Source organism: Poeciliopsis prolifica, unplaced genomic scaffold, assembly GCF_027474105.1.
Source record: "Poeciliopsis prolifica strain line A6 unplaced genomic scaffold, Auburn_PproV2 SCAFFOLD016, whole genome shotgun sequence".
Classification (NCBI taxonomy): domain Eukaryota; kingdom Metazoa; phylum Chordata; class Actinopteri; order Cyprinodontiformes; family Poeciliidae; genus Poeciliopsis; species Poeciliopsis prolifica.
The window spans coordinates 2,823,282-2,848,181 of record NW_026562391.1 but is presented as its reverse complement, the minus strand read 5'-3'; the positions used below and the strand labels follow the sequence as shown (position 1 = coordinate 2,848,181).

The following is a 24,900-nucleotide window of genomic DNA, read 5'->3' as shown; positions in this document are numbered from 1 at the left end:
GTCATTTATTATCACTCAAAGATTTTGCGATCAAAAGCAGGAATAGACTTTTGAACGAGCTGCAGCACATGGAAAAAACATTTTAAAAACCGTCATTTGTTTTGGTCTGCTCTGCTTGTTCGTCTGTTTTGCGTTTGTGTTCTTTGTTTCTATCGTGCATGCATTTAGTGAACTGAAATGCTTGTGAAGTCTTACTTTGCTGTTGAATTCAGGGCATTCGTCTTTTTAACAGTGTGATATGATAAATGTGTGATCTCGTGATCAGCAGTTGTGTTAAAGGACTAACCGAGGACAAGGCTCAAAATCCGCATGCGTGACGTCTGTGCATGTTTCACATGAAATCACCGGCTAAAGCATTTGTCAGTGTTCAGTACATTTCTACATTAATAAAATGAAAACTGTCTCATTAATTGGTTTGCATCAGTGTGCGGACGTGAAGTGCATGACGAAACACAATTTTGGAAATAAGATCCACTCAGCTAAAAGGCAACCGGAGCGTGGGTGTGTGTGGCACAATAACAACAAGAACGTGTCAAAGGTGGCAGGACTCGTAAAAATAAAAAACACACTTGTTTCATCGTCTTATTAGAGTTTCTGGTGATCTGATGAATAAAAGGAACAGAGTGGGACCTTGGACTGAACCCTGAGGAACACCATGCTACGAAGGAGGGTCGTTTTTTCATCTTACATTCAAACATGTGAAAAATAAAAAGGTTCTGGAAGAAAACTACTTAAGAAATTCCCATCTCATTCTGCAGTGGATGTAGCAGGGTTTTGTGGTCTGCTTTGCCAAAAGTTGATGACAGATCCAATAAAACTAATGCAGTTCGCTGACCAGAGTCTGCAGCCATAAATTTATCATTAGGCTTAAGGAAACATCACGAAAAAACAGTCTGCAATCGGTTAAGGAAGTCCTTCAGAAACTTTGTTACTGAATATGTTCAGCTTCGTTCACTTAGGATTCATCCCAGAATCTAAACGAAATGTAAGGAGCAGCAGGGGGCCTCTCAACCACAAAACGACTACTCACAACACGGCTTTGAGACCAATTATATCAACGAGATACTTAAAGTATTTAGCAATTTTAAAGAATGCTGCACATGCAGCAGATTAGATACAGACATACAACTTGAGGTTATCAAGGGGTCGAGTTATGAATTTTCTTCTATTTTTGAGTAAAACTTGGAAATCATCATCATAACATGATTAAAGGCAGCAAAGACCAATTACAAGCTTTCATGTTTGTTAGATTAAATTTCAAAGGATGTAAGAATTTATTGAACAAGACAAAAAGAAAGAAAAAAAGAAAAGACAAACAGGAAGACGTGGAGAAGAAGCCTATTACCCGATAGGGATTAGTACACCACAGCGCATGTCAAATGTGAACAGGGATGAAATGAATTATTACCCGCTAAAACTCAAATGTGTCTTCTCCCCACAAAGTTTTTGAAATATTTTGCATTTCTGAGAAAAGAGATGCTACTTGCTGGCTGTTCCATTGTCACCAGTGAAAAATGTTAAATGATTAAATTTGGGTTTTGGGTTTGGATTTTCAACACCCGTGATTGGAAACCCACATGCCGGACTGCTAACTCTGGAAAATCAGAGTCTGAATCTTGTTGGGGGACTGAAAGGTGTTGGTAGAGCTCTGAGGATTTTTTTTATTTTATTTATTTTTCATTTGCCTTGTTGCTGCTATTTGCTTGAACGTGTCAAACTTAGCATAAATGTCAAAACAGCGTCCATGGGTCAAATCTGAGATAAACAATTTTCGACATTGTGCTGATGGGAAAATAATGAGATATAATTCTGCTTTGTTGTTTGAACTTTGTTCTTCCTCCTTCCATCTCAAGTAAATAAATTAATTTCTACTTCGCAATAGAATACTCATTAGCCTTAAGCAATGCAGGTGAGCGTTCAGCACCTGTCGCTGTAGGTGTCCGTGTTGCCATGGAGTCCCGTATCCATGTCACTGCAAAAGACAGGCGCCAACCATCACCCAATGTGAACAGTACCTGAGTTTAAGTTAGCTTAGCCTAGCTTGTTCTAGCTGAGCATGGCACATCTTGGCTCAGGACCTGTTCTGGTTTAACTTTTACATCAGAACGCGCTCATTATCCAGTGCTAAAGGGTGTTTAGTTTAGCACTTAGCTAGGCTACATTACACTATTCTAGCTAAGTGTAGTTTGTGACATCTTAGCTTAGCTTAACCTAGCGTATGTTGGCTCTATTTTATTTACCTCATCTTATTGTAGAAAACCTCCTTACATTAACTAAGTTCTGTTTAGCTTTGTTTATATTATTTACGCTCAGGTAGTTTAATGTAGCTTAGCTTGGTTTAGCCTAGCGTGTCCAAGCTAAACTTATTGTTGCAGGTCATGTAAAAAAATACATGATATTGGGCGCATTCATGTCAAATGAAATACAGAAAATAAAATCTATATATCACTGAGACATCGTTAATATAAGTGACAACAATGTTTGAACTTCCTTGAACTCGATGGGCTAGGATTTACATGATGTTTACGAGAGCTCCATGGATTTTATGGACAGGACTCTAATAAAACAATATGTGTACTTCAAACAGAGGATGAGAATGATGATTAAAATGTCAGAGCTCTGTTGCTGTGGAGTGTAATGAGTCATTTGCTGTGAACATTGTGATCCTATAATTAAATTATGGAATCCCAAATATGCTTTGTGTGACACCAGAAGAGACAGATGAGAACACCCACATGAACAGATGAACATGATCTAAAATATTGCACGCAGGGCAACAGAAGTTGTGCAAAAGCAGAGGTAGAGAGAATATTATATTTATAGTTTGCAGACAGATGGACGGTGTTATAATTGGGAATCAGGTGGGAGTTGAACGTGTTCATTTGCAGCTTGCTCTGGCAAATTCCACACCAATGGTTTTTCTTTAAATAAATCAAATTCAACATCTGAACTTGGTGAAGCGCTATGCTGAGCAATATTTTAAAGCGTAGCCAGCAGCAAAACGTGAATCATACCAGATTAATCTATCATATGCTCCATGGTTTTCTGACAATAATTGCCAGTGATTATAATGAACATTAGGCTACCAAACACCAAGTTCATCTTCATTAAACTGCTCCCACCGCAGCTCCAACATAACAGCAGACAGAAACCAGATCTCCTGCCTGGAGACATTTACAAACCAAGTTTGCTGAAAAACAAATGTGTTTGCACGACCACTTTGGTTATCCCAACAATTCATTTTGTTGTATATTTGGTTTCCTGCTACATTTCGGCGATCTGCGTTTGTCCTGCAGATGTTCATTTGCGCCAACGACTCGACCCATCTGACTTTTTAACTTCTTTTTTTTAATTTTTGCCACATTTTCAGCAAATACCGGATCACCATATATCACAGCGTGACCTTCCTCTTAACCAGGCCCGTCGACGGCATCACTCATTCCTGTTTGCCACGCAGCTCTGCGGGTCAATAAGTGGCACAGCGAAACACAGATTGAACCCAATTTGAGAGGTTTGGACTTGAAGCTGAGCAGAGACAGCCAGGGACCGGGCTGAACTGGAGTTCACTGCTCTCTCTCTCTTTGGTTCTAGTTGTCTGAAGCTGCACCGGGAGGGAACCGCAAAAACCCAAATCAAACCAGTCTGTTCTCTCAGTGTGTGTGCATGCGTGTGTGTGTGTGGGGGGGGTGTGTGAGTGAGTGCACTATCCTACTCCTCCCTGCATCGCTGTCACTAAAAGAAACCGACTTTCTGCGTTCAAATTTAATTTGTCTCATTAACCTATTCCTCTAAAGTTTAATTGCAGGATGTCGTAAAGTGACTCGGTCTGTGAGTAATGACAATTTTTCAGCTCTGTAATCGCCAGAACAAAGCGAGTCTGAATCCAAGCAAAGCAAAGATGCTTGTTTTTTCCTGCTGAGCGTCTGGGCTGCAGCTTTGGGGCCTTGCCGGTCGGATAATTATTTACTGGCAACGTTTTTTTGTTGCGTGAGGGTAACATCACTGCAGGGTAACAGAGTAATGACTAATTTCATGGATATTGAGTCATTTTACAAATGGAACTAATAAGGAGGGTCAACTTTAAACGGCACCTGGGGTTCATCTGATTGGCAGGGAATTCTAGTTTGGACCAATGAGGTAAAAATTTACTGGGGAAACAATCACATCGAGATTTAAAAGGGCTTTTTTAGCACCGCTCGCTCAGAGTAGAGGCCCCCCTCTTTTGCAGTAACCAGGAGCGCCCTGCAGGTGGCGATGCATCTCATGAAAACTTCACCCGGATTCATTACTGCAAATACACAACACCGTCTCATTTGTACTCACTTAATATGAGTATTTTTTTCTTATTATTATTTTAGGAAAATAAATCCTGCGTGACGCACAGCTTTTCTGTAAGTTATGGTCAGCTGGCGCGGCTCCTCCACGCAGCCTTTAAACAGCGGCCTGCTGCGATCCGTGGGGCTTGCTGGGCTTGTATAGTGTTACCCTCATCAAAGGGGGACTGAACGGTGGTGAATGGAGGATGATGTGTGTGCTCCCTCTGCTTAGTGGAGGCATTTCCAGCTGGCGCCAGGGCAGAGGAAACCCACTGAGACACACAACAACACACACAGACACGGGGGTCAGCTTGGATCCACCCTCTTCCTTCTCCTCCTCCTTTGCTCAAATAATCCCCCCTCCTCACCATCACCACCCTCAGTTCCCAGGGATGGTCACTGCTCCCATCTTTACCTCTTATTTTTTTTGTACATTTCTGTCCTGCCTTAGCTCGATTAACGCTTTGCCCTTTTGAGTTTTCGTTAAACGTCGAGAACTGCGTTCAAAGGAACCGTAAGGAGCCAATTTTGGGGTTTTTTGCTGCTGAATTAGAGCAATCAGTGAAACATTTTTCAAGAAACTTCAATTAACAGTAACCTTTAACGAGCTCTGCCATGCAGGAAGAGCCGATTGGGAACCGTCTCGCTACGCTTTGCACAGTTGCTCGATATATGGATGTGGTTTCGGAGGTATTCTTCATGGTATGTTGGAGATTGCCATTTCCTGGAAAAAAACAATAAAAAACAAAATCACGTACTCTAATTTAGCTTCCAATAAAGCCCTTTTATGTCCCTCCATATGCAGCAGAGCAGCTGGGTTCTCACCAGAATCCATACTGCAATGCTCCAAGCAACATGTTTGTGGCAGAGGCACAGTTGATTGAGACCACTCGCCGCTCTCGACGAGCGAGACTTGTTGTTGTGTCCTTTAGATAGATATTCAAACGTAAAATAACTAAAGGAAAAAAGGAGAGAGCACATCAATTTATTGTTGATGAGGAACATTTTCTCTACTGCTCCGGATTTGTTTTGACAAACAAGAGATTGATTACCAGCAACAAAATTTGATTCGTTGCTAAATAATGTGTCCAACCAGTAACAATAGTCAGGACTATCACTGGATGTCTGTGGGTTATAGAGAAACAGGTGCTGGTAGTCACGGCAAGGCAAGGCAAGTTATTTACTAGTATTAGTCACAAGGTAATCCAACATGTTTTACAGGAGACCAGAGCCAAGACGGCAAGAAAATTACGCTTAAAGTTGCAGTATGTAACTTTTATACAGAGTATTTTATTTACTTATTTGTTAAAACTGTCACCATGTTGTGACAGCTTGTTAGGAGACATATAATCTGTGCTGCTGTTGCCTCTGAAGGAATTCACCACTCCCCACCAAAAACAACCAATCAGAGCCAGGAGGAGGGTTTTAACGCTGTCACTCATCCTCGCATACTCTCCGCTAAATGTGCTAACGGCAGAGAAACAATTTACAGTTACAGCAAAACTGTTTATCTGCTGTTATTGGTAGCCATGCTAACAAGCCTGAGCATTTACAACAGGATCTACTGAAGGGGGGAAAAGCTGTAGCGATAGCATAGAGCTAGAGGGGAGCAGGACGGGGAAGGGGATTATGATTGACAGTGCTAAGACCCGCCTCCAGGCTCTGATTGGTTGCTTCTAGTAGCACTGGGTGAAGGCAGAGGAGCTGACATTTTTGGCACTGTCTCATATGCTGTCGAACCACAGGAACAGTTTCAACAAATATATATATAAAAAAGTTTTTAAAAAAGTTACATACTGCAGCTTCAAGCACAAAAATAAAGCTGTAATAGTACAGACATCACACCTCAATGTCCGTTCAAGCGGGAAAACAATGTTCTTCAGCTACAATAAAATGATTTAGAGATTTTTATCACCACTGCAGTAAATATTACGTTTTTCCAAATACAAATATTTTCTCACAAAAGTTAAGATTTTCATAATTGAAATTAAGAAAAAAATTCAGATAGAGAGGTCCAGACAGGAAGTTCAAAGGTTACTTACCAGCATTGCCCTCATAATCCAATATGGCTGCCTTGCATGCAGCATGTCGTGACAGGACAAAATGTAGAAAAATACATCAGTTTTAGTAGCAATAATTAGCTTTTGTTACTAAGCGATGCTTTTCCACTTCTCCTTTTAGTTTTTCATTAAAAGTGTTTCTATCTTTTAAATTGCGTCCAAGAATTCAGCTGCACCTGTTTGATAAGTCTTTGTACCTACTTGTATTATTTCACAGTACATTTCATTTAAGCTAAAAGCCAAACACTGTGGGATGAGATACACATGGAAAAACAGAAAGATGGGAGCACTTAGGCTTAGTCACCCTGAAGCCCTTCTTCTCTGCTTCAGATTCAGGTGAACCAGGTCTCAGAGGAATGTGATGCTAACAACCAAATAACTCTTGATAAGGTGATAAAATGTTCAGAAGGAGTTAAAAAGAAAAGAATATTATAAAAAAACGAGTTTGGAGAGGCTCCAAAACAGTCAGAACAAATTAAAAGCTAACCTGCTATTTTACTGTTCGGTTCTGTTGGTGCAACAAAGTCTAAGTGACTATTCGACTGATTTTACATGATTTTCCTCCGGCCCCGACTCTAAGCCTTTCTGGCTCCACTTGCTCTGTTTTGATGAAACCTGGGATCCGTAAATGCCCTAGTAAATATTTTTTAGTACTTCATTTAATTCCATGCCCTGGGCCAACAGCATCTGAAGTACATCCTACAGGCTAAACTGTGTGTAATGTAGATTTAATTAATAGGCCAAACATGTACTCTCTCTGTCATACACACACACAAGCACACACGCCCACACACACACCTACACACACACTTAGAGACACACAAGACACATAAAGTTTCTAACACATAGTTTAGGTTAATGATTTCATAGTGATTAGTGACACACACACACACGCACGCACACACGCACACACACACACACACACACACCCGCACGCATTCACACACTTCAGACCCACACATCTCCGGGTTTAAAGCAATGGTGTGAAAAAATGTGACTGTAAATGAGATGCAGACTGGCTCACATCAATGAACCCAGAAAAAGTGAGGGAACCAGAGGATGTGGCTTGGCTACAGTATGAGGAGAAGGAAGGAGCCATATTTTGAATTCTGTGCATACTGAGCATCCCTGAGCAATGCAGTGTAAAGGATATGCACATTTTTCTCTGGCTTTAAGACAATGGTCTGTGCAGGAAATGCTCCACTAAAACACTACAATATTTTACACATATGCCACCCATAGTAGAGATATTATACAAAGAGTTGAGAAAGTGGAACACAAACATAAAAAAAAAGTGAAACACAAACAAAATAACTCCATTGCCTTCTTGGTGTTAACTCTTGCAACATTTTTCTTCTTTTTTGTTGCTTTTTGTTCTTTTGGTTGGTGTTTTTAAACTGGGCTTAGTCCTACGATGCCAACCGAATGGCAGTGGCGCAATAGAAACATTCAAAAAGTCCTACGCCTGCTTCCAGTTTCATCTACTGCGTGTCCGTAAGCCACTGCATAAAAGCCCTTTACCTCAAGTTCCTACTGATCTGGGTATGAATGTTTAATTTGAAATAAAAAATAATAAAAGGAACATTAAATAAAGATTTCCTTTGAGTCAAATGAGAATCTGATATCCATCTAATCAGCAAGAGTTTTGATCCACACTGACCGGTTAGCCGTCCAATGAGGTGCATTGACTGTTTCTGCCTCTTTAAAATTCCTTATCTGTCATGAGAAAACCAGCAGGAGCAAACTGGGGCAATAACACAAATTAGGAATTTTTACCATCCCAGGCCACCACCACTGAATTAAAGCAAACCAACAGGAAATAATTACATTTTAAATTAAACTGTGCACTTTACCATCAGCAGTGGATATAAATGCTATTCTCTTTTAAACTTCACCCATTCCAGCGATATGATGTCACAGAATGCCAAAGTGTTTGTGTTGTTGGTAGAAAAAGTGAGAAATCTGAACACGGAGCAGAGAACTCCATCACACATCGACTTTAGACATTTGACTCAAACATGTTTAGATAAAGGTGTTAAAACCATCTCTTTTTTTTTTTTTATTAATCAGCAAAAATAAATAACTTTTTCAGGGTGTTCATAGATAAGGAAAATGTTGATGTGACTTGACCTATTGTCTTTCATATCTCAGTCCATTTTGTCATCAGGTGTTTTGAGCAATGCGTGTTCCTGCAACAGGACATCCAAATTTTGAATGGAATAGATTGTTTTTTATTAGGTAGAATCCGAACTGAGCCTTTGGTCTCGACTCTCAGCGGTCACGGAGTGGGCCAGGCCAGAGGGAAACATCCTAGTGCTCCCAATGGCCAGTCTGCCCATCTGTCCTCATGGACCAGTTGACTTTCATGTCAGTGTTTTGGGGAGTAAAAAAGTTGCTAGTGTGCATAAAGTCACCCGTCACAGAAGAAATATATTCTATTGCAGCCTAAATAAAATCATGAAGATAAAATCAAAGCATCAAATCAGCTTGTCGTTTTCAAAGAAGATTTTCTCATCCATCGGATGGATGGTACTGTAAAGAAATGAACTCGTATTAGTTTATAACAAAAATAACGTAACACTTTATTTCTATTTGGTTTGTAACAGGACAGACTTAACGGGAAAAATCTGTGGCAAATAAAGAAAACCACGCAATTTTGTCAATCAAGTGCTGTTTATTTCTGGAAAAACAATATTAAGATTGACTTTGAATGACGTCCTTTAAGCTAAGAGATCTATTTACAAAAAAACTAATTTTCAAGAGAAAAAAACATTAATTTGTGATAATTTAATCAAGTGAATCTTTCAGTGCAAGAATAATACCTTGAATAACATTTATTTATAAGATAAAAGCTGCTATTTTTGACATTCATTTGATTTAACACTGTGGGTATTATTCTAAGCATTAATGAAAACAAAGGTAATATTCTGAAAAAAATAGAAAATTAATGGAAAATGTAGACCAAAAGAAGAAAAAACAGCAATGGCACTTCCCTGCATTGTGTTTACATCTAGCCAACACACATAAAGATTCAGTGTTATAGACATGTAATTTTTGTCTGCAGTAACACATAAATAGCTACATTCACAATATGTTAAGAAGCTTATATTGATGCGTAACATAAGATTAAGTTATGGCCCTGGAATCATCAGATCCAACAACAATTAACTTTTAAAAATAAAGTAGATGTGGTTTGCAACAGAAATCCAAGATAATATTTTAAAACTTCCTCCAACTCAAACAGTACAAAAATGTAATTTATGCCTAATCTAGCATGAAATTAAAATATCACAACAGTAAAACTGGGCAGGGCACATTCATTTATTAATTTAAGCATTCTGCTCTAAGACTAACGAAGGAATCACAAGATGTCAGCGCTCAAGACTCGCAGCGATCTGATTAGAAATGTGTTCAAAAATCTCACGCCGCCTCTTTGCTTTCACCTTCTACTTTCTCACACATAAGTGCACATTATGAAGTGTGGGTATGTACACATGAAACTATGAACGCAAATATGCATACATTGCATATCTGCCTGTAGGCAATGATGGCATTTGGGGTATTTACTTGAGCGCATGCAAATATAGAAAGCAAAATGGCAAACTTTGTTTAAATCCATGTTGAGTCGCGCTCTAAAAGTGAACCCCGTTCCTGTCCCTAAACACAACAATTTGACCCGACGCTGCAGATTTTAATAGACTGTGTAGTTTTAACGATTTGGATAATTCACACAAAAACACAAATAAAGACCTAATGCTATTTTAAAACAAACAATCATTACAGTAATCAAATCAGATTTCCCAAAGAAATCTCCTTTCCCCTATGGTGTTTGCTCTGATAAAAACAGGTCCTCATAAGTTGGTAGTCAGGTTATGGTCCCCAATACCTGCAGAAAACAAGTACACATACATGCACAGACATCTAACACCATCATTTCCAGCTGGTTTGGCTATTTTTCTCAATTTTATCCTTCAATCCTCTGCCTCCATGTCTTCTTTAAGAGGCTCACTGTTTTCTGTAGCTTCCTCAGCCTCCTGCCTGATTACTGGTAACCACTGCGACATCAACCCAGGCCCAGTCCTCTTGACCTGGTTGAGTTGAGTGAGAGCTGCATAGAGCCCGGTACCGGCACTGCCATGGGTGCCGGGTTCCTCCCCATCCTGCTGCTGCTGCTCGGTGTAGTACATTTCCAGAGCTGCTGGGGTGCAATGCTTCTGCTGTTGTAGCAGAAAGAAAGAAACACTTCTGTTTGCTTCAGGACCCAGTTACAATGGAGTGCTAACTGATTACACAAAGAAAACATTTAAAATAAAATTACTAGAATAAAATCATAATATTACATGAATAAAGTTGGAACATTCTTATGCTATTTTGACTTTATTCTAGTAATTTTATGACTTTATGCCTGTATGATTTTGACGTTGTTCTCACAATATTCTAGTACTTTTTATCACATTATTCTCGTTACTGTATTTTTTTATTATTATTTTCTTAGCATGGCTCTAAAAACCTGTCATACCCAGTAAATAGCACCAATAAAAACCATTGTGAGTAAATACACATCTGTAAAGTTCTTTAAATCTCAAAAGCTTCAGTAACAATTAAACACTTACAATGCCATAAAAATTACTAGCTTTGCTCTTGCTTTTATGTTATTCAACAGAGCTAATCAGCAGGAAGGTGAGTACATGTGAAAAGTTATTGTCCCTCTTTAGTAAATTCTAAATGTTTGTGATCAACCACACTTTTCAAAGCTGTGCTATCACGGCTGAAGAAATGAGAAATCACTTCAAAAGGATCCAACTGAGAACATGAAGTAGGCTAAAAGAGCTCTAATGGCAAAAATCCCAATCTGGTTTGGAAGCCCTTATTGAATATATAATATAATGTAGCACTGTAAAAAAAAGTGAGAAAGAATTCACAGACCTGCATACTCTACATTGTTTTCCTGTCAAGTTATTCGATGTCCAAAACAACAAATAAAACTTGTTTTTTGAGCCACCCTGTGCATGTCTCACAGCCCAACAACAACCTATCAGGCTAAATGTAAGACTTGCTCAGAAAAGTTTGTGAAATGATGGATTTATTGACCTCCAAAGCACAATAAACCATATGCCTCTTAATGTCTCAGACAATCCATTAACGGGAAAAAAGCCAAACTTGTAACCTGCAAAAACTTCAAAAGCATTGCCAAAGGTCTTCTCCTCCTTCCCCCTCCTCTCCTCTTCACCCCCCACCCACTGTTAAGCTCTTAATCACAGTTTAGTCATGCTGAGTCCTAATTAAAGACCCCTCTGATTCACAGGAGGCATCCCAATCTGTGCCTGACCAGAAAGCAGGATCCATCGCTCCCTTCCCCCTCTGTCTCCATCTATCCTGCCCTGTGGTTTGCTCCTGCGTGACAGGCTCTTCAGCTTAACATGCACGGCAGTGCTGGCGCGGTGCATGATGCCTCCAAGGTGTCGCTGGGAGATAATGAGTTTAGATTCCCAGCCCCAGTTTTCAAGGAATCTCTCTGAAGTGACGGTTCTGAAGGTGTGGCGAGAAACAAACCACTTTTACCAAAACTGCCCCCACTCATACTATATTTTTACAATCTGACATAACAAGGCTTAAACAATAGTTAGTGTTTCTTTTTGTAGAAAAACATTAGGTCTGTCCTGCTATCCTTAAGATATTAATTTAAGTCCAATGGTGTGTCAAAGTATAATCAAACCTTTAACGTTACCTGGGAAGTGTTTGGGAGAAAACTTTGCTTGTGACAACATAATTTCAGAGACAAAGTACAAAAGAAGAAGAAAAAAATGGTGACGTGCCTTGTCTTTGTGACATCTGGAGGAACTTTATGCTTTAACAAGTTTAAAATTACGGTGGCAAAACAAAATTATTTTCAGTACAAACCACTGAAGTGGGCGCTGAGATGTCGCCTGGTTGACCTACACCTAAGCTTTTATCGTGATCATTATTTTTCTCGCAGAAATCAGCAAAGCTGTTTTTGAATGTGTTGGATCCACAGCTCTTCTGTAATTCACCAATCACAATTTCCTCAAAATGGTAGATATGTCTAACGAGCCTTTTCCTGTTGCGCCAACACCTGAATAAGATGCCAGCGTCTCCTCTGATTGGCTGATAGATGACGAATTATGACTATAATCTCAAGTGACTGTTTACAGCCGTCACTGTGATTGAATTGTAATGACATATTGCGTGAACAAGCTTTTTCACGCGGGTACTTCATTCCATTTCTTATGTAATAGTTGTGTTGGATGTTTATGAAACAACCCTGCTGCAGCTGGAAAACATAAAGCATATATTACATTTTGCCTGGTTCAGAGGGACAATAACTTTGAACCTAGGAGTTTTTTTTAGTTTTGTCAGTAAATAATTGAATGTAGTTGTTGAGCCCACCTTCAGGACAAACCCCTCTGGGCAGGAGAGCTGGTCGTACCACATGGCTTTGTACATGAGAAGGAGGAGCAGGCTGGTCAAAAACGCCAGCGTGATGAGAATCAGACCTGTGATCTGGGCAACGCAGAAACAGAGTACAAATATAAGCGACACATGTCGAATTAGAAAACCTCAATCCGTCTTTTTATTCAGGGGTTTAAACTTAAACCCCTGAAGGACTTAACTGGAACCACTGCATACTATCAAAATCTGATTATACAGTCGTATAATCAGATTTCTACTTCCTGATACACGATGTTGTACCTTAACTTTATCCGAGACGTCGTTGTAGAAGTTGATGTTCAGCTTCTTGATGTTGGGAACGTACAGCCTATTCCTCTGCTGCTGCTTCAGCTGAAACTGAGTTTTTGTCTTCACAATGACCTGGAGACGAGACGAGGGAGCAAACTGAGCGGTGCGAAAAACCTCTGTTCATCTCCAATGGTGAGTTTCCCTCCTTCTTTCAGCTCTAGAGTTACTATGATGTATCCACCAGCAATCTGAGTCTCTGTTTCCAACTTGTAAAACAAACAGTGCACATCTGCAAAAGCAATCAGTTTTACTACAGCCCCTTAAGAGGATGTTTGGGGACTGTAGAGCGTTTTCATGATGTTTCCCGACCAGCTTCCACATCAGTGGAACGTTTTGCAGAACTAAATGCATCATCCAACTACAAACTGAAGGCTTTCTGCTTTCATTATGCATTCACAGCAGTGTTTATGTTGCGTGGGCTGATGCCAAGGTTTTCAGCTGGGACGAAGGGAAAGGAGCAGTAAACACAGTAAGCTCAGGGTATAGTTTCCTTATGAAGGGACGGTGAGTGTACTAATGGGAAATATAGTTATATTTGTCCCAGAATTTCTGTATTATGTGCTAATATGTTCATTTTCTTTTGTAGCAATTTTTTTTTTAAAGAAGCAAAATCGAAACCACGACATTTGTAGGAAAACAGAAACACAGAGATGGACAGGAACCTGTCTCTAAGTGGATCAGACCTACCTTGTCAGCCAGTGGCTGCTGGAGCTGGCTGACCTCCAGCGGCGTGATGAGGGGGATGTTATCGAAGCCGTCATCTGCAGATGGCTGCTTCTCCAGCTTGTCAGACAGATTAGTACCCAGCTTCACCATGGCTGCTCCGCTGCCTGGAACGGCCTGAACAGATCAAACTGGCAGGGACGGACATCTCAGGTCAGCCTGATTCAGTTTGTAAGTTTTTTATCCAAATGCAGAAAAAACGCACATAAAACCACACAAGAAAGTAGCGTAATATGGTAATATTATGCAAGTCAGAAAACAGAATCAGGTCACAGATGAAGTTAAACTTTCTGTGATTTTGTCAGCGGCTCTGTAGATATTTTCACACAGATGTACGCATGTCGCAAATAGCAATAAATCAATTTATCGCAAAATGAATTACAACTAATTTAATTTCTATTTGCGTGTTTTGTTACTTTTCTCTTTTCTCTCATTCTACTAAAACTGGATGGCAAAAATCTTCAGTCTGCTGCTTTGGTCTCAACTAACCCTATTTTGAAGGACAATTTTGTTTAGAGATATCAGTGTTTATTTTATTTGTTGTTTTTAGTCTGTTTATCTATTTTGAATATTTCAAATGTCTTCTAGTTCCAATGTTACATTTCCATTAGAACTGAAAGTTTATTATCATTAAATACTTGAAAATGGTCTCCAAACAGCAATATTATTGTTTATCGCAATGACTTCAAGGACCATTTATCGTCCAGCGATATTGTGTCTTCTCGGTAGGTCAGTGCACATGGCTTGCAAAACTGTATTAAAAGCCATGGAGAATATGATGCCAAACGAGCATTTCAGTGTTTTACCTGTGTCATATCACCTGTTCTATCCTCAGGTGAAACAATATTCATTGAAACTTATGTTGTTAAAAACAGTGTTAAAAACTTTATTAATTTTTTTACACTTTTCTACAAGCACTTAACTGGAACCACTGCATACTATCACAAACAAATGATCAACAAGTCATATTAAAACAGAGCGCACACACAAAATTGTCAGCCAACCAGTTGAAAAACTTCTTGTGTCGTCCTACAATAATAAAATGCAAAGATTAGCTTTTAACATTCCTTTAACATCAAGGCACAGATATAGGTTTCCACAGTTTATAAGCTTAAACTGATAAAATCTTTTGTACATCAGTATATTCTAATGCTGAACATAATCACACCATGTTTACTATTGATTCTATCACTCTCTGTATGTAAACAATTGCTTCACAACACGAGACAAAATTTAGACTTGTTCTAATAATGAATAAATATTGTTTTGTATTGTAAACAAGCTAACTCTAGCTTTCAAGTTAGCAAACTGCTTTACGTAAAAACATTGTCAGCAGGAGAAAGATGCAAGTTTATTGACGAGCATAGCTGCTTGTTTGGATTCATGTTATTCAAAATAAATGATAAATTGATGAAAGTTGGTGATATAATACCTGAGTTAGTGAACTTTGAGTTTCAGCAGCATGCTAAGACTAACGGCAAGATACTGTCAGGAAAAAACAGACAGAAGTCTTAAACAATAATAGTAAGTATATCACAATACTGTCATGTGTCCCTTGCTTTTTTATCGTACTTAAACATTTTTGAACATCAAACACATTTTAATGTCATTATAGATATTGAATAAACTCAAAATATATTGTTAATCCTAACTTACCTCTGACTACATTTTTGGTTCAATTTCACAAACCACAAACTGGTATAAATTTTGAACAATTCAGAGGTTTTACATAAAAAAAACAACAACAAACATTTATTTTTATATTCTACTCAGATTTATGGGATCTTCTAAAGTTGTTTTTAAGGGAAAAGCAGTCAAAGACCTTGAGGAAGCCTGTCATTTGAAAGACAGCCTTGGAAGCAAAATATAAAGGCTTGGTCTGTCGCAAAAACCACAGCATTTAAGCATATAATATAAACCATTTATTATTGGTAGAATAAAACAAAAATGAAAGTGTGGTTGATGGATGATTCAGTTAAAACTGAGCGAAACAAAACCAACTGTGGTGGAGAGAATTTCAAAAACGCCGTGTTGTAATTTATTGGGTTAAACGGAAATTACTTTTATTATAAACTGACACCATATAAAATAACCGAATTGAGCCTAAATTAATTTAGTGTTTCTAAGTAACTCCAATGTCGATGGCATGTTGACTAACCATGACGGTTTCCTCACGCCAGCAGGCTGAGGCAACTTCCTATGCGTCATGAACAAAGGGAAAGCAGCCATTTTTGTTCATCACAGTTGAGAAGAAATGCAGCAGTTTTGTGCCAAAAGCTTTAATCCTGATGTAAATTCCAGGCACACAGACAGAGTTCTTACATCTTCCGGAGGAAATGGACAGAACAGGGAGTTTTCTGTCTTTCTCAGGCGAGAGCTTCATGAAAGGTCAGCGGCTGGTGGGAATATTTAGAAACATGTTGATTTGTAGGTTATAATCACGTAGCAATCAGGGCTGAGCTTTGCTCTCTCAGAGTTCTCAGACTGTTCAGTGGATATCAAGCAATCTCCTGAAGTACTTCTTTTAAAAAGCTGCATTACGCCCACACAGGTAGCTGTGGACATTTTGGCTCTGTTCCTGCCAGTTTTGCCGTTAAACTTAATCGACAACCGAAACGACGTACGACTAAAAGCAGACTCCTCAGTCTCAGCTCACAGATGTGAAGTTTTTAGAATATTTCCTCAGCTGCCATCTGTCTGACCTTTGTTGACACGTGTTAAAGCCTTGCAAAAGAGTTTGTACTCCCTAAACTTTGCCACATTCTGTCACGGTACAGAATGTTAAATCTGTACCCAATTTTAAATTGGGCTTAAAATAAACTCAATTTATTTTAAGGGGATTTTATGTGACAGACCAAGACAATGTGAAATGGGAAGAAAAAAAAACACTTTTAGGGGATAATTAATCAGAGTAACAAATAGGTCCATAGTAACTCTGGAGGAGCTTCAGATCTCAGAGGAAAGTCATTGTTGAAAATAAGTCATAAAAAATGCACACTTGTTAGCCAAAAAAACATGTAGTGGACACAGAAAACATGTGGAGAAAGGCTCCCTCTCTCTGGTCAGATGAGGTTGAATTGTTTCATGTACAATGCTATGTTGGGTACAAAATGTGGCACATATTTGACCACTTAAAAGTAACTTTTCAGCAAGATATAGGAGCTTGTCAATAAAGAGTTAATCTGTCATAGTTGGTGTGAGATGAAGACTTAAACACAGACACCCAGTCAGATGAAGGGAGGTTTAATAAAGACAAGAGTTACAAAGGCCAGACCACAAGAGAGACGACAATAGAATGGAACTGACTAAATGGAGCTTGAATACTGGCAAGCTTGATCACTAGATGGAGAACCAGTGGCTGATTAGCAACAGGCTGCAGCTGAGAGATGAGGAGGAAGAGAGAATGGCCCAATGGGGAGAGGGAAAACAAACAGGGGAAGCAGTAAAATGAAAGTGAAGAAATGAACTAAACACAGGATCTACATAACACAACATCTAAATGAACTATGTGCAAACTGAATTGAAACAGACTGAGCAAACCAAAAACAAATGCACTAGATCTGGAAGATAATACTAAATACAAGAGAGCAAATCCAAGAAGCAGAATAATAATTTAACTAACAGTGGGAATGAACTAGGATAAGGGAAAGTACAAATATGACATCAACACAAGGAAATAATAAAAACCAACAAGTCCAAACAACAAGGGGAATAACATCATAACAGTGTGTGATGGAAGAGATTACAATAAGGTCATAATAATTTATGAACTCTCACCAAAAGAACAATTTGGGTTACATGTACGAGGCTGGAAGTTTGTTTTCCACAGCTGCATCAGAACCAGACCGTCTCGTCCCTTGTTTTTTCATTTCTTATCCTTGCATAAAACTCATGTTGGCTCTGTCTTGCAGAGCTTTGCATCCAGACCTGCTTCATTACTGATTGTCTTCTGAGCTCTCTGTATTGTGCACAATATACGAATGAACCTGATTGAGTGACTTGACCTGAACAGTGCTTGGAAATAGTTTTTTTCCACGACAAGTGAAAAAAGGTACTAGTTATACATTAAATAATTTTTCAGTGGAACAAGACATTTTTTTATGTAACTTATAACTTTGTCACTGTCCTAGAATAATAGCCTAACTTGTTTCCCCAAAAGATAATTCAGGTAAAACAAACAAATATATATATATATATATATATATATATATATTATATATATATATATATATATATATATAATATATATTATATATATATATATATATATATATACATATATATATTCATGTTTTGGCAAAAAATGAATTATGGCCATTATTTTAGGAACGTGGCGATGTGGGAGAAATGTCTTGCAGATTGTTTCACTTATGGCTAGCACTTTGTCATCAATATTAAGAAATGACTGACTTAAAACAAACTCTTATATTGTGCTGAAAAGTGACTTCTATGTCACTTCTGTCTTATTTCTTATTTCAAAAGAAAAACAAGATTTGCACTAAATTTGAGAATTTAGTGCAAATACAAAGATACTTACATTATAAACTAGACCAAAAAGACGTGGTAAGAATTTGTGTTTTTGCAGTATGTGAAGAGGCTTTTCCAGACCAGAAACAAGGAAGATAATTAGATTTTGTGGAAAGACTGGAGGAAAACCTGTTAGAAACTGCACAAGTCTCGAGACCATATCAGCCATATCAAAGTGAATTCCTGTGTCAGAATGACCCAGTCAAAGGCCAGACCTAAATACAATTTAGAATCTATTCATGGATGTAACCTGATGAAATGTGGACAGACTGAGTGAGAATGCTGTAAGTGAGCACCACAATATAATGATGTAATGAAGAGCTTGATGAACCGTTGGACTTGGGATTTTGGTGAAATCGTCCATGTAGCAGAACTCTCTGGAATATGAAGCCATCGTTCCAAAAACTGCCTGTTTAAAATCATACAGCCTGGAGGCAAACACTATCAGACGGCACAGCCTGCTCTTCCCAAACAACCTGTAGTAAACATGTTTCATAACTAGCGAGTGATTCACGCTCTTACGCCACATCTTTGTCTGTAATCTCTTATCCTCTATGTATTTAAGGTTTCTTTCTCTCTCATGATTTCTGTTTTTTTTTTTTCATCAAATGATCATCTAATAGCGGCGAGAGGAGATGAGCCACTTATCTCATTCACACAGTGCAACACAACACCTTCCCCCAGCCAAGGACCCCACCAGCCCGATGACGCCAGTGACTCACAGCCATGAAACACAGAGCAGGAGGAAGAGAGCCTCCGTCCACCAAGGGCAGGAAATGTGCTTTTAATGACGCAGGACCAGAGAATGGAGCTTCAAGTCGCCATGACGGTGAACATAGTGCTTGTTGTCACCATGTGGGAGACGTACAGTGCCTTATTATTATGATACCACGTGAACTTTCGTTCCTCTTTGTCACGTTACAATCGCAAGCGTCAACGTGTTTAATGGAGGTGACAGACCAACACAATGTACTGCACTGTTGTGAAGCGGAGAGAAAACTACTTGTGGTTTTTACAGCTTTATACCAATACAAATCTGAAAAAACTGTAGCATACATCCATTCCACAGATTTCTCAACCACCTCCACTTCTCCTCCCGTGATGGTTTGCTCGAACCCTGTTTCACCTGAAATCAGCAATCATCTCCTTTGTTTTTTTCACATTTGAGATGACATGAATCTGTCCACCAGCTCTCGGTACTCAGCCGCTTGTCCATCTCTGATACACCTGACAACTACCGAGTCATCTAAGTATTTGCAAAACTCCCGACTTATGCTGGAAGCCTGATGTGTGAAGAGTGAAAAGGAATGGAGTGAATACAGTCCCCAGAGGTGAACCTGAGTTGCTGATCACCTGGTTGGACACACGTACGGTCCTTCAGTCTCACAAACTGTGGTCTGGTTGTGAGGTAGTCATGGATCCAGGTGGATCCACCTGTGTCTTCTGGACTTCCTCACAGATCAGATCAGGCTGGTTTTAAATGCACCGGAGAAATCAAAGAACACGATCCTCACAGGTCTGCCTGGTTTGATCAGATGACAGTGGGTTTGCTGAAGCAGGTGTGTGACGGCGTCTTAAACTCCAACTGCCTGGTGGTAAAGATAAACACTTGTGCCAAACTCTAAACATTTAGATGATGGACTGGACAGAGCTCCACTGTTTCAGAAACTAACTTTATTTCAACCTTCTTCCCAACTTTCTCTGCTGTGTTCACTGGTCTTAATAATGAATACAAAATGCACACCTCAAGGCTTTCCTTTTCAAAACACTTTGAAAACCATCAATCATTTTTTTTCTCCACTCAATCCCGGTAAAATGCACCAAAGGCTGCAGATTTAATGTGACAAAATGCGAAAAGGCTCAAATGCAGGAATACATTGTCTAGCAAGCTTTGCACGTTGAAAGTACTCCATGTTATTTCGAACGCTTTCAAATCATTAAGACAAAAGGACACGTTTCTGTCCAGCGAAACAATAATTTCAAGATATTAAGTTACGAGCAGATAGTTGTGGACGAGTGGGCGGTCAGCGCGGTCATCTGGTGCTGACCGCCATTTTTCTTCTCCCCACAGTTGGAGTGAAATGTGGGAACGGTGAATCATCCTGGATCTGTGATTAACAAATGAGCTGTGCCGCTGTCAAACACTCAATGTTCCCACACTCTGCTGCTGCAAACAAGTTCTGCGAGAGCTGTGAATCACATCTTCTTCTCACTTGTCATCTTTCTTAAGAATTAAAAAAACAGAAAAACATTTTTAAGTTTGGATCAGTACGTAAGTGGAAGGGGCTGCAGTGCTGTCCTGGGTCTTCCCCTCAGGGACAGCACAGATCATTTTGGGACACTAATCATATTTTCAGACCAACCTGTCAAAATCATACATCTTATCATTCATAAGCTACTTGCACCATAATGTGTTATTTTTAATTAGCTTACCAGTGTTATTATTGTTGATCATTTTGACCTTTGACGAGGAACAAACTAAATAAAAAATTTTTTTTAAAAACTTGTATTTTGATGTATGTAAATTTACAATAAACATATCAGGAAGCGTAATTATATTTGCCAAACGGTGGCAGCAACCAATAAATGACAGATAGATCTAGATTGATTCATAATTCCTTTCTGCATGCATCGTGGCATTTCATTTGCATTATTCATTAAAAAAAATTATAGGACTATACATTTCATCATTCTAGCGTGGTGCTCTTGGGGGCCCCCTGGTGGCGTGGAGGGCCTAAGGGGTTGCTCAACTCTAATGTACCCTGAGCTGACTCTGCCTCGCCATATCCTCCTCCTGTCAATTTACTGTTCAATAAAGGCCACTAGTGCCGAACAAGAAAATGGCAGGGAAGCTGGTAGGTGAGTGTTTTTGGCACCTTCTGTCAAGTTCTTCACGGTTCGCTGCTCATGCATATCTGAACTTGGTGCATTGAAGGCTGCTGCAACAAGACATGCAGCACAGACAAGAGAAAAAAAAAAAAGAGGGATGAGGGGGAAGGAGGGGAATAAAACATTTATTGGTCTCGGTGTGACTTTTTACAGTCTATATATCTATATATAAAATGTATAATTACACCGAGTCGCAGTGGTGAAGCGTCTACAAGTTGAAATGGATCCGTTTTTAGCCCGTGGAACCGTCAGAGCAGCAGACGCAGAGATTTTGACGCTTATAGAGAGGATATGTACCGAAGCGAATCCGTCAGTGGGAATAAAATCTCCCCGTTTCAGCAACTCAATGCACAGCGGCGGCTCGCTTCGGCTGCCGGGTCGAGCCGGTTCGGTTCCGCAAAACAAGCAGCCGCAGTGCCGCATGTTTTTTTTAATTTTTTTTTATTAATCAATTAAAAAGAAAGACAGGTGGGGAGAGAGAGAAACTTACCGTGTGTTGTCGGGGATCTCCTGCCTGGTCGCCCGGGAGCGGATGTTCTCCGTGTCGGTGGCGGACGCTGGACGTGAACGCAGGTTGCTGTGGTGACGAGTGATTCCGGAACGGGGACTGCGCACGCGATAAAAGACGAGCCGAGCCGAGCCGAGCCGAGCCGTCCGTCCTCCCGCGGGAGAAACGAACCGCGAATGTGCGCGCGCGGCTCTCCGCGGCTCCGTCAGAACGTGACCGGCTCGCGGGTTCGTGGTTCCCCACCTGACCGGACCACGAAACACGGCGGAACGTGTCATCGATGAGCCGGGTTTTATTCTAGTTCTCTATTTGTTGGAGTGAATTTGGCCCGTCAGAGGTTCAAGAAAATATACAATACAATCAATAATCATTTATGCAATAAATGTTTGGGAAACTGCTGCCACCTGCACCAATTTAAAGTCCAGTGTAACTGTGTAGATGTCGCTGTGAATCAGCTGCAAATGCGTTTCATGGTATTAGTAGGTCATTAAAGTCAGCTTCTGAGAATCGGGTAAAATTATATTTCATAATTCAGCAGAGTTCAGAAAATGATGTCTGGTGAGTAAATGTGATTCTGTGAAGCACACCAGGGTTCTGGGGCCTCATGGTCCATCTCATAATTCTGATCAGATTTTAATTACTTTAATTGTACAAGTTTCAAAACGGTTCATCTTAAGAGATTTATTACTTGTTTTCACGTTCAGGTTCACAACCACTGTTCTTTTTTTTCAGTTTTTTGTTATTCTTTTCACAAACTAAATATATTTTTTCACAAACTAAATATATTTTTTCCTCCTTTTTCAAACAAACTGTTCCACTAAACACAATTAGTCATTCTCTTTGTAAACATTATGTGGATTCTCTGTTCTAATTGTTGCTCTTTGACCAAAAATTCAATATTTTGCAATTTATGCACAAAACTTAATAATATTTGAAGGGTTTTTTTTTTTACTTTTGAAAAACGTATTTGAAATTATGTTTAAAAAATTAATAAATAAAAGTAGATGATACTATATAAACACTACTGATCCCATGGCCTACACACACACTGCAGTCGTCCAGCAGTCAGTGATGGACGACCTCCATTAGGAGCCACAAACATCCTTGTTCAAGAATCTGGCTGTTCACACACATCTTGTATAAAAGCGAATCAGTGGGAAATTAAGTGGAAAGAAAACATGTGGTAGAACAAAAAAGGGGTTCAAACAACGGGGATCGCTGCAGTCCTGAAAGCGTCGTGATGCGCAGCCCCTTCATGAGTTTGGAGGAAGCTTCAGATGTGGACTGCAGCAGGAGTCAGCAGCCACCACGCACAGCGACGGCTCATCCATCCATCAGGCTGAGACTCTGAAATCAGAAAATCCCACCTACTGAAAAGCAGGCGGCTCCTTTTTTTTAACGTGAATTCTTGCATCGGTGCAGCGTGACGCGGAGACGATGGGCCTGCGGTTCTGCTGACGTCTGAAGGAGCCTTCAGGTTGCTGTGATGGCGTCCTTCACGCTGGTTCTGGTGTGTCTCATTGTACTCTTTAGCTTCTCAGTGAGGTTTATGTTTGTTTTCTGGCCAATTAGTCACGGTGACGACATGGGCATTAAAGCAGCTTTTCATTGCTTTTCCACCACACGTTATCCTCCCACTCAACTTTCTGAGCGTACGCTTGGGTACACCAGCTTCTTTAGCAATCACCTTTGGTGTTTAACTCTCCCTGCAGAGTCTCTCTGCTGGAAAACTGGCCAGTCAGCAGTCTCACCAATAATTGTGTAAAATTCAAACACAATTTTTTTACACTAAAAATCCCTTAAAAAAACAAAACAGATATTAATTGCTATTAAAGTTATCTTTTGTCTTTACACTGAATGAATTTTTTCCCCTGCACTGTAAGTTTCTAATAGAAATAAGTTTAACTTGGAAAAACAAAATGAATGAAATAACATTTCAATAAGAGTGTGTATTCACTGAACCTGTATAACGGTCAAGTTCAAAACTCCCCACAAGAATAAACAAAAAAAATAAATACAGCTTCCTGTGGGGGTGAAAAAATCAGTTTATTTATTGATTTATTTATTTGGTTGAGTTGATTTTATAATCTACGCAGATTTCGAAGTTGGATCAATACGACATTGTACTTAATTTTTTAAATGTAATAATCAGTCGTCTTCAAATTAACTATACAGTTACTATACTATTTTTTTCTGTTGTTAATTACTCTGTCTTGTCATCTAAATTACAATGTAAAAATCTTACTGCTCTTAGGAAAAGAAAGACTGAAAATTTTATATCTACAACTTTATTCATTCTTATGAGTCTCGGCAGTAAAATATATATTTATTTTATATGTTTTCTTTATTTTATTTGAAAAACTTTAAGTTATGTTAAAATATCCCTTAAAATGTGTTTTGAAATCATAAAAAATAATCAAGTTAAATGTTCCTCTGATCAGAAAGTTAAATTAAACACACATTCAATAAAACAGTTTTTTTTTTTTTTGCTTTTTTTTTTTTTTTTTTACATTGCGACATTTCCAGGAGTAATAAAAATTAAATCAAAATTAAGTTTTTTGGAGCAACTAAAAAAAAACCTCTTTGACAATAAAAAGCTTAACAAACTTCAGATTTTATTGATGTTTTTTTTTCTGTTGTTGTTGTTTACAATTTATAGTTTTCAGGCATTCCTAATCAGATAAACAATTATTTTTCTCCCAGTAAAATGTTCGATGAGTGAAAATAATGCCTCGGTGTATCTCCGCTGCAGCAGGAAGCACCTAAAACCGCAGATGTTTGGATGCCAAACTGAACGTTTTCTACATGTTGCTGCGGTTCGTCGCAGCTTCTTACGTTACAGCTGCAGCTGAAGCAAAATCCCACCACAGGGGGTCAGGAGTCGAGGTCAGATCACAGAGTCCTGTACAGGTGGAGCTGCTTTAACAAGGCGAAAGTTCTCAACAACTTTCTGTTTGGTGTGTTTGGTATGTTTAGAGTAAAGGTGAATCATTGCACTGCAGGGAGAGAGACAGACAGCGCAGAATAACAATAGCTAATTCAACTGACAACAAAAGAAGTCATGATTGTCAAAAATGTCAATATCTACCAGGGAGTAAGAATAAATCAAAAGTAAAAC

At 39.2% G+C, this 24,900-nt stretch overlaps 1 protein-coding gene across 1 annotated transcript; it reads right to left on the bottom strand.

Moving 5' to 3' along the window:
* Window positions 1–9,049: 9,049 nt before the first annotated feature.
* On the bottom strand, window positions 9,050–21,900 carry caly (calcyon neuron-specific vesicular protein). The gene is made up of 5 exons (XM_055041737.1): window positions 21,765–21,900; window positions 13,823–13,989; window positions 13,088–13,207; window positions 12,785–12,898; window positions 9,050–10,593 (listed from the first exon to the last, which is right to left on the bottom strand). Exons 2-5 carry the CDS (start codon window positions 13,949–13,951, stop codon window positions 10,348–10,350), a joined length of 609 nt encoding a protein of 202 aa, XP_054897712.1. The 5' UTR covers window positions 13,952–13,989; window positions 21,765–21,900; the 3' UTR covers window positions 9,050–10,347.
* Window positions 21,901–24,900: the final 3,000 nt, after the last annotated feature.

Excerpts from the sequence above, each read along its gene's own strand:
- caly (XM_055041737.1), bottom strand. The coding sequence starts at position 13,951 with ATGGTGAAGCTGGGTACTAATCTGTCTGACAAGCTGGAGAAGCAGCCA. Across the intron at positions 13,208-13,822 it reads AGCAGCCACTGGCTGACAAG|GTCATTGTGAAGACAAAAAC; the intron begins GTAGGTCTGATC and ends TCTCGTCTCCAG. Across the intron at positions 10,594-12,784 it reads CAGAGGGGTTTGTCCTGAAG|CAGAAGCATTGCACCCCAGC; the intron begins GTGGGCTCAACA and ends CTGCTACAACAG.